Below are 9,784 nucleotides of genomic sequence, written 5' to 3' on the forward strand. Positions count from 1 at the left end.
CCGAAGGCTCTCCCGTTTGATCCTGGTGATTGTCCTGCCCGCCTCTGTCGTTTGACCCTTGTTATCGTTTGATTCTCGCATGATGACTCCGGTAACGTTTGACCCTTGCGACGCTTGAACCTTTGCAAGGTATGACCCTGTCGATGTTTGACTCTCGTAACGTTTGACCTTCGCAAGACAAAACGGCCGAGCCTTCTCATTAATTCACTCGATCTATGATCGTTCTCTTATTCTCCAATTTTCATGCTCACGGGACCGAGCCGCTCTCCCATAAACATGCATCGTTTACAAAATTTGTTCTCACATCCGCTAGCGAAAGATAGGATGAAAAATACGAGGCGTTCCAGTGAGTACCCGCATACCCGTTACCCCCATGCCCTCACCAATAATTTTTTTTGTCGCTTCTCTTTCTTTACTCATATATCCCCCACATATTCTCCTTTGAGGTCATACACAAGGCGATAATTCTTCTCTGGAAGAGCGCTGGTTAGCGACGCCCATCGCCTATGGAGCTTTCAAGCGAGAATTAAAAATTGCCCACTCCGTTTATGGCGCACCCCCCTCGCCAGCCGCCCCAATGACATTCCGAGAATGCTTCATTCCCCGTGAATGGATCGATGAGACGAGAGATATGTTCGGATCAGTGGAACTGAATGGGATTTTGGGGAGTAAAACTCATGGAGGATGAGAAATATTTTAAAGGGGCCGAGAGATGAGACGGTGGGGCTGGGGGAAGTCCACCTCTTCGATTCTCAATGTGACGTGTTAAAACCTCATTTCGTACATGTTTTGAGCGAAAAAAAATGGGGAGAGAGTGGATTATCGAGAAGTGAGATCGAATAAGTACTCCTGGACATGATTATTTTCTATAAACGAGCGGAGAGAAAAATTCAGTAACAATTACCAGAAAAAAACGTGAAAATTACGTTTCGAAACGCAATCCACGAGCGAAGTAAAATTCAATAAAATGTGAGTCGGAACTGAAATTGCACGAATCGCCACGAAAATTCTACGATTTGTTCCGTAGAAATTAACCACGGGTCTGATGACTCACCGCTGGGACGAAACGTAGAAATAACTCACCAACTTCATAAAAATTGTTGAACGTTCAAGAATTTTTTATTTTGGAGGGATAATACGTCGAGAAGTTTCAGTAAGATTTTACTTCTTCGGGAAAAATGACGTGACAATTTCGTACTTTGTTCGGTGATGAACCTGAGAATTTTCAGATTTCTTCTCTTCCATTCCTATAAAATTTGCCGGAAAACGATTCCCCATTGCGGATTACGTGAATTGTTCCGTAATTTTTGCTGAACATTTCTTTCCGTGCAAATGAATGTTGCCTAGAAGTACTTTTTTACGTGCGCAGATAACAAATAACAAATTGTAACAGATTATTTTTCGCGTCTTCCACTAGAATTATTTGTCATAAACTTCTGACAACCAGAGCCGTAGCCCGCGGGCTACATCAATACACGCGCCCTCCCGCCCGCTATTTAAATAATTCGAAAGAGGTTCGTGGATTCACTCCGGTAAATACAATTTCAACTGGTATTCCCCTCATAAATATGTACGAGGTAAACGATGTGTTGCGGGACCGGAGGTCAGCTGTTCTTCTCCCTCACCCCGAATACAGGAGACATAAATGAATTCTGGGAAAATTAGTTTTGGTTTCACTTTGCCGGAGGATGAGTAATCGTCGACGGTGCACTCCGTCACGACTCATCTTTCATTCTTTGCGAGAGAGGAGAGGAACTACTTTCATCTCATAGATAAGATTTGTTCCCTTTATCAGTATTTAGTTCAGGGGTTGCTCGGAGTTTGCGGAACCGGCGACAGGTGGCGGACTAGAACTGCGGGGGAGTTGTTACCGACTGGATTCTACTGTTATTCAGTTGCGCTTGCCGAAAACGAGACAAAAAGCTGGAATTAGTCGATGAGTGGCTCAATCGATAGAAAAGGAATCTAGTTTTTTCCTTGAAAATATAAAAAATAGTCTTATCTGTTGAACGAAAATGGTCTCACCAAAAAAGAAAAGCTCAAGTAGAAAAAAAAAATTATCTGAATGATTAAAAGTGTAAAAAAATGAAAAACAATTCGAAAAATTTTCAGACACCGGAGATCCCTTGAATATTAAGTTGCTCGATGAATTAAGATGCATTCTAATGTCTGAAAAATGTCTACAAAAATGAATGTAACTCATATTCATATTCCATATTCTAGAAAATCAGTAGCGAAGTAAACGATTCGGGTCGACTTAGTCCTTAGCTGAGTTTTCGAGGAATATCTCTGAATCTAAGGCAGATACCAAAATTTTCAAGAATACCTTTTTTGTAGAGCAAATTGAGAGCTACAAAAAAGGTTATAACAAAAAGTTTGCTATCTCCCTTAGATTTCGAGATATCCATTGAAAACTGGCCAATGGTCAAAATCGACATCAACCGTTTTAATCACTGAAATTTCTAGGATCTAGAATTTTTCTTTCATCGATTCAATGAATTTCTCCTCTATAAGATTTAATTTTCTCCTTAATGAGTGCTGAAACTTTCTCAGACGTCAAAGTTGTTTGAGAAATATTCCTGTAGGTTTAATAACTGAAGAATCCCTGAAATATAATCGGCAATTAATCTGAATTGATAATGGAACAAGTCTTCCAACTTTTTTCATTAAATTCTCCCCTCGATTCTTTCCCTCGCAGTTCTACAGAGGCACAATTCAGGGCTTTTCTTCCAATAACTGGGGAATACCCTAAATCAACTATGCAGAGTAGAGCCGGCTTCACTTTTTCTCAAGTTAATACCATTCACTTATGATAATTAGAACTGAAAATTCCAGAAGCAAGTTTTAACCTTTGGAAACTAGTTTTCATTTGAGGATGTATCAGATGGGAATTTATGGAGCCCCTGCACCCAAACCGTCGGCTTTGCGGGCTGACAACGCGCGTTGTCGGACATGACCACAATGTTTAATCTCACCTCGCTCCCATTATTCCTGGTTTAGTTGAATAACCACGGAGATAAAATTATCATCAAATCTGCATTCTCGCATAATGGTAATGCAGATGTATATCCCATTAAGAGAGTTAAAATTTTTTTTATGAAATTTAGGGCCGCGCACGGGATGAGAAAGGCGAGACTTTAGAGATTATCGTGTCCCCTCGCCAGAGAATAAGAGAGCGATCATAGATCGAGTGAAATAATGAGAAGGCTCGGCCGTTTTAAGGTGAAATGTTACGAGAGCATATCAAACATCAGCAGGGTCATACCTCGCAAGGATCAAACGTCGCTAAGGTCATGACCTTGGCAAAAGTAAACATTTTAACACTTTTGACAAAAATAAAAACTTCAAAAACTATTGAGTCGATCGTAACCCGTGCAAATCCCCCTGAATTGATAGCAAAAACAGCTGAAGTTTGGACGAAAGAGTTATTGTGGTGATTTCCACGGAAATCCCAGTGGCTCTGTGCGGCTGATCGTTACCGTTCATTACTACTTCCGCCTGACCATTTCTGCGGTTGTGGGACAGGTACGGCAGCCGCTGTTTTTGATTCCGTTTCTGGAGTCGTTCAATAGCATCCAACGAGCACTTCCATAGACTCTTTCACTACCGTCACCGCATATTTACACTCGTGTGATTTTTATCCACAGATTCACCGGAAATGCGCCATTCGCATTCAACGACATGCGGTTGAGTGTGAATTTTTTTTCAGCCATTCGTACATTCATTTTATTTTTATTTGAATGTTGAATGCCAAACAAAGTAGTCAATTCCGGGAATGATGATGATAGGTGTTGAGGGAAAAGTCCGTAATGTCATTTTTATGATGGAAAAACCTCCCGACGCCCGACGTCCGGTAATGTCACGAGAATGTCCCCTGGTGATTCCCAGTTTTGCATTCATTTGCAAAGGAAATTATGGATAAAACCAACTTCTCAAGGCTTGTCGGTGTTTTTATCGCTCGTGCGCAATGTAAATGCGAAGGTTATGTCGATTTATTTATTTGTTTGAAATTACCTTGAAGTTTTATACCGAGAGGAAAAAATTATGGAGTCGAGGAAAAAATTCTAGACTATGGAAACTCCAGTTTTGAATTTGATTTTTTTTAGAATATGGAAAACTGTTTTTGAATTGCAAGAAGAAATAATGAGGTTAATCGGGCATTAAATGGTTGGAATATTTGTATTTCTATTTATTATATTATGTTATTTTTATTTAATATTTATATTTATTTATGAGGTGACAGAAAAAAATCTCGTTGGGTTCGAATTTATTAAGAGAAAACATGAATATTCGTTACTAAATTATCATTTTCAATTCCTTACAATTCAAGTGAAACTGTCCTTCAATAAAAATTCCCAAAAAGTGAAGAGTTTCCAAAAATTTAGAATAAAGCCACCAACACGTTTAAAAACTTCAAATTAATTTCAGGCAATTTTCATCATAATTCGTCTCTCCGCAAGCAATTAACGGTTGAAGAGACAATATTGACGCACCCCCCGCCGTAAAAAATTACCGTTTGCATAAACGGCTAGCGCTGCTAAAAAACTTCTCGCAAGAAATATATTCGCGATTCCGATGACAGCGAAAAATCGACAAAAAGAGTCGAATAAAAGAGGAGAAAGAATTGGCGGAGCGGCTGTTCGGTTCACATTAACTGGAGTGTCGCGTAATTTCCACTAAATTTTCTCTGCTCATAATGTTTCGATAATCGCAAATTGAAATGGAGGCACGAAAGGCGGGTGCCCCAGGCTCGCCATATTATTGCCTGATTAATTGTAGAACAGTTAATTTTGTGGGAACGACAAAACAAATTACCGCAAACTATGGTGATGATCACAGTGCAATTGGTGACGAAAATTCCATTATTTTTGCACGTGAATTGGAGCACCTGGTAATTTTTCAACCGCTGTATTCACGAGTTTTTCCATAGGCAATTAACGTCAATTGGTATGCCGCATGCGACTGAAGCGAGTCACCTTTTTTCCTCCCTGGGGGTACGTACCGTAGCATCCTGCACTGTGTGAAGAAAAATGCGGAAAAAGTGTCCGTCATTCCCACCGCATAGTCCTCCACTTCGTTATCACTTTGCAGTCATCATTTAGAGTTCCTAATTGCTATTCATTCTGGGGATCTCCTAATGTCGCGCGATTGATTTGATCAGAGGGGAAGGAAATTCTAAATTTTTTAGCAGCAGGAATGCGAAAATTTCTGGACATTAGAAATTAGGGAAATGAAAGTGATGATGTCCCTGAAGATAAAAAATTTTCTTTCTGTGTGAACGTACAGCCAAGGAATAGTACCTTATTTTTAAATTTTAAATGGCTTGAAATGGGGTTTTCAAGAGTTAAATTGAAGACTGAATGTCTTAAGGATCTTCAAGTGCTTTTGCTATTTTTTCTCCAGTGAAATGCTTTTCTACTTTTGTAGTCGAACACCAGAGCTTTCGTTTGAGCCCCATTTGACCCTAAGTTTTCGGATATTTTACAAAGATTTTACCATTTAAGTTATAATTTAAAAATAATAATAATTTAAATTGTGAAATAATTTAAAAAGTGGAATTTTTGGAAATTTCGAGCATTTTCTATAAATAATTTTTTTTTTTTGTATAAAAATCACCCATTCGGAATCATAACGAATTCATTCACATTCAGAATTTTATCGGACAACGATTTCGTGTTTAAAAAATAAGGTTTCCGGAAGTTTAAACAATTTTAATTACTCATTTATAAACAAAGAATGTTTAAAAAAATTATAATTCTGTGCGAAATGTAATTGGAATGACATTAAATATTCATAATTTGTTTTTATATCTTTCCGAAACTGTAAAAAATACCTCACGGAAAAAAAAAATACCTGAATTGAGTATAAAATATATTATACTTGAATCAAATATATTTTACACTCCAATCAAGAATAATATACTTTATTCTAGCATAAAATATACTCAACACAAATATATTTTTTTCCGTGTTGGATATCCTAAAGATGTGAATCTAGGACTTTGGAATTTCTTAATTTGAAACTTTTCAGTTTCAAATTCAGATTTTCATAGACTCAAGTTGACCCTTTTGAATGCTCCCAGATAGAATTTTCGGAACTCAATTAAAACGTTTTTCTCTTCAGTTTTATTTGAGTTTTTCTGTAAGTCTCAATTTAAAATCCAAAATCTCAAAATGACGCTTGTTTTTTTGTAACCGGACTGCAAATTGCTCCTGCACCCCTAGCCAATAAATCCAATGAATGATAATAAAGGCAGCGGAGCGATTTGAACGTGATGGGGTGTTAGCTGATCCCCAGAAGAACCCGCCTCGTTGTCCCCAAATTCTTGAACTACTGTCGTAGCTTTAGGCGGGATTATTCTCCAATATTTCAAACCACCCTAAGCTGATAAGCACAAAGATTGTGAGTGGCGTCACTCAGAAGACGGGAAATTTAATCCAAAATGAGACACGGATGACTAACTTTGGCTCATTAGGGTCCGTACGGGGGATAACGAATGTTTGAATTCCTCTAATTCTTTTACTTGATAATATAATAGGATTTAGCAGACCCGAAAGCGCAAATAAGACTTGTATCAACTCTTCGTGACACATTTGGTGACGCTCTCCCTTCGCATGTACGATTTCTCTTCATTCGGTCTGCGACCCTTGAATCCCTTTGACGATCCATCCCCCAGAGGGAGAAACACGACAGAAAAGTTATCCCGAGGACTAACCCCTTATCAAAGGGGAAATGCCGAACGGGGAGGACTGAATAACCCCTAATTTCGCGGCAGATCGACCCTTCGGGAGACGGTTTATTCCTCATGTTATCCCGATAATCCGAAAAATTCCTGCTCGTAACATTTATCATGCAGTAATGGCTCGATTCAACTGGCCCGATTTCTAAATAACGGTTCACGTACACTGAGGAAAAAAATTATTTTTGTCAAATATTCATTTATTTGAGAGAAACATTTTTTTAAACTGGTAATTGTCCAGTCGAGTCATTCCCAGGCGAGCCTGATTAGGTTTCAATTGCTCTAGAGGATGACTATGTTGCATATGACCTTGGATGAACTCCTCCAATGATTATTCAATTTTCCTAAATTTCTTATTTTCTAGAGGGAAGAATTTCGCTGAATTTTCTAAGGTTTATAATTATTGAGGGAGTTCACTCAAGCTAATAACTACCATGATCATTTTCTAGAGCAATATAATTGTCATAATTGAAACCTAAGGAGAATTCGCTGGGAATGACTCGACTGGAGAAATACGGCATTGAAAAAATAAATACTGCTCTCTATAAATAAATTAGTAAATGGATATTTGGCGCAAATAATTTTTTTTCTCATGTTTATTGTGCGCAATATTAATTAATTCTTCCTTCCTAGATTTTTGTTCATCATGTAATTTTATAATCAAAAATTTAAATTTCTTCCATTTCCTTTTTTTTACGAATGGAACAAATTGGATTCTCCACAGAACAATAGAAGTCTATTAATTTTTTCTATAAAATATTTTCTATTGAACATTTAAGTTCAATAGAACTTAAATAATCACGTATGAATAATAATCTATGAAGAAAAAATGCAGAAAAGCTGCGCAATTTTTTCAGAATCGACGATAAACTAAGAGAATTCCAATAGAAATCCAACAGAATTTTCTACTGAATTCTCCAGATTTTTCTATGAAACTTTTTCGTATAACTCGAGCACAACTACGAGCTCCTATAAACACCATTGAGTCAAACTCCCGACAGGAAGTGTTCCTTCGAAAAGCCTCGGGTTATCGATCTTCGGATGTCACTCCTATTCGTTTTTACGGCCTGTCAATTCCCCTGGTCAGTGAAGACGTTATAACGTCTTGTAGCTTTCTATATTGTCGTGATCATAATAGTACGAACTACCTGAATGCTCTTCTTCAATCGATCACACTCGAGAAGAAGGTTGCTGTCGAAAAAATAGGGCAGGCGATGTCAAAATAGAAAATGTTCTCAATTTTAGAATGTCACAGATTCGTGGTTGAGGGATTGCCTCATTTTTGTTTCCCTGCCTGTTTTATTCGGGGATTTTATTCAACGGTTCTCAGAACGACAGCTCATAATATTCTCCACTACATATTAATTTCATAGTTTAATACAAGTCGTTTCAATTTCTCCGTTGCCGATTTCACCGGCAAGTGACCCCATGATTACGCATGTGCCTCAGATAGAACAAAATATCGTCGACTCACCAGTTGGACTCGGTGTGAGCTCCTTCATGGTTATGTGAACATGGATGTCGTAGTGACTGAATAGTCCTAGTTTTGGTCCTCTTGTGCTCCGCTGAAGCACACTGATTGCCGTGGTGGCTGCCTTCGTGTATTCACGAGTGCCAAATGCCTTGTACGGCACGACCATGCCCACCTGTTAAACCAAAACCGATTATAAATTTACCTCCACTATCACCGGGGGAAAATCAACTAATGGCTTGTTGCAATGTACGAGATGCTCATGGACTTTGGCCCTATTTTATCGCGTTTGAGGACTAACGCTAACTTTCCAAACTGCGTTTGTGTACAATGGGAAACTGTAATTCATGACTTGACGGGGTTAACGTAATGGTGAGGCAAAATGGGAATTTATCGGGTTAGGGGACATGTAAGTTTCGTCCGGTAACATGACTTCTTTGGGAATTCTCTAACTCAATTCGACGAATTTTCACCGATAATTTCTTGGTTTCATACACGGAGAAAAATATTCAATAAAAATTACGTATCTTTTCTGTAATTCCGGAGCGAAATGTGGTTGTAGGAAATTTTACGGAACTGTCACGGAATTTTTCCGGAGCGTTCCGTAATTTTTATCTGAATCTCTTGTGAAAAATTACGATAGCATCACTTAAATTTTCTGAGTCGATTCCGTAATCGGTGAGTGAAGTCAGAGTTCCGTAATTTTTACTGAACATTTCTGTGTAGAAAATTCGAGGAAAATGTCTGTTTTTTTTTTGTTATTCAAGAAAAATTTGGAGAAAACTAAAATTTTTACAATGCTCATTATCGTTTCAAATCAAAGGTATATGTAGACTCTCTCCACCTGTTGCACGTAGTATCGATTGTTGCGAATGAATGGGCCATGGAGAAGGTGTATGTTGAGCAGGTAAGTGCCAGGCATGAAGCCTCTGCCATTGACACAGATCAATGAGGTATTTCTGCATTCATAGCCTTTAATAACTGGAGGATTTACCTATGAATTCAATCCCAAAGTGGCTAATCTCATTGCTCTCGCGATGGAGTGACGCTTTGCGTCGACGAATTTGCAACTACCTCACTTTCTGAAAGCTTCAATTAATCCGATTAAAGTGGAAGTGTTGGAATAAGTTTGAACCTGTGTTCACTGTGGATTTTCTTTCAGCTGTGCATTTTCTTTCGTAATGTAATCTAATGAGAGAGAGATGTTCTTGAATCTCGGGAAGTCGCTGACGTCATCGCAGTGTAATTTCACGAGGGATAGATCGAGGATATTACTCTTGATTCAATAACAATCTCTCTCGTTTGAGAGCTTGATGAGATTGCTCGTTGTCAACTGTGTCATGAAAAGGCAGGGACTTTACTCTCAAAATGAATGGAGAAAGACAACGGATATTACGTATTTAGTTTCTGGGGTGCAGTTGAAGACGGTTTCATCACATGGAAATTAATTATTTGGATTTTTCAACTTGAGGGGAAATGTCTTGGCATTACTTCATTTTGAGGGGAATCGCTCTGGGTTAAAGTTTATTCCAAGACATGGATTTCCGGGAAAAATTCTCAATGGGTCGATTTAT

General features: G+C 38.3%; 1 protein-coding gene across 1 annotated transcript in view; it reads right to left on the reverse strand.

Moving 5' to 3' along the window:
* Nucleotides 1–8,385, reverse strand: part of LOC107048902 (glutamate receptor ionotropic, NMDA 2B) — a 56,228-nt gene extending 47,843 nt beyond the window's left edge. Inside the window, exon 1 of the mRNA XM_029125899.1 lies at nt 8,214–8,385. Within this exon, the coding sequence (XP_028981732.1) occupies nt 8,214–8,379 (166 nt within the window). The 5' untranslated portion in view covers nt 8,380–8,385. The remainder of the gene's footprint in view (nt 1–8,213) is intronic.
* Nucleotides 8,386–9,784: the final 1,399 nt, after the last annotated feature.

The sequence above is a fragment of the Diachasma alloeum genome, unplaced genomic scaffold (genome assembly GCF_001412515.2).
Source record: "Diachasma alloeum isolate Michigan unplaced genomic scaffold, Dall2.0 Dall_scaffold_00198, whole genome shotgun sequence".
NCBI classification, from domain to species: domain Eukaryota; kingdom Metazoa; phylum Arthropoda; class Insecta; order Hymenoptera; family Braconidae; genus Diachasma; species Diachasma alloeum.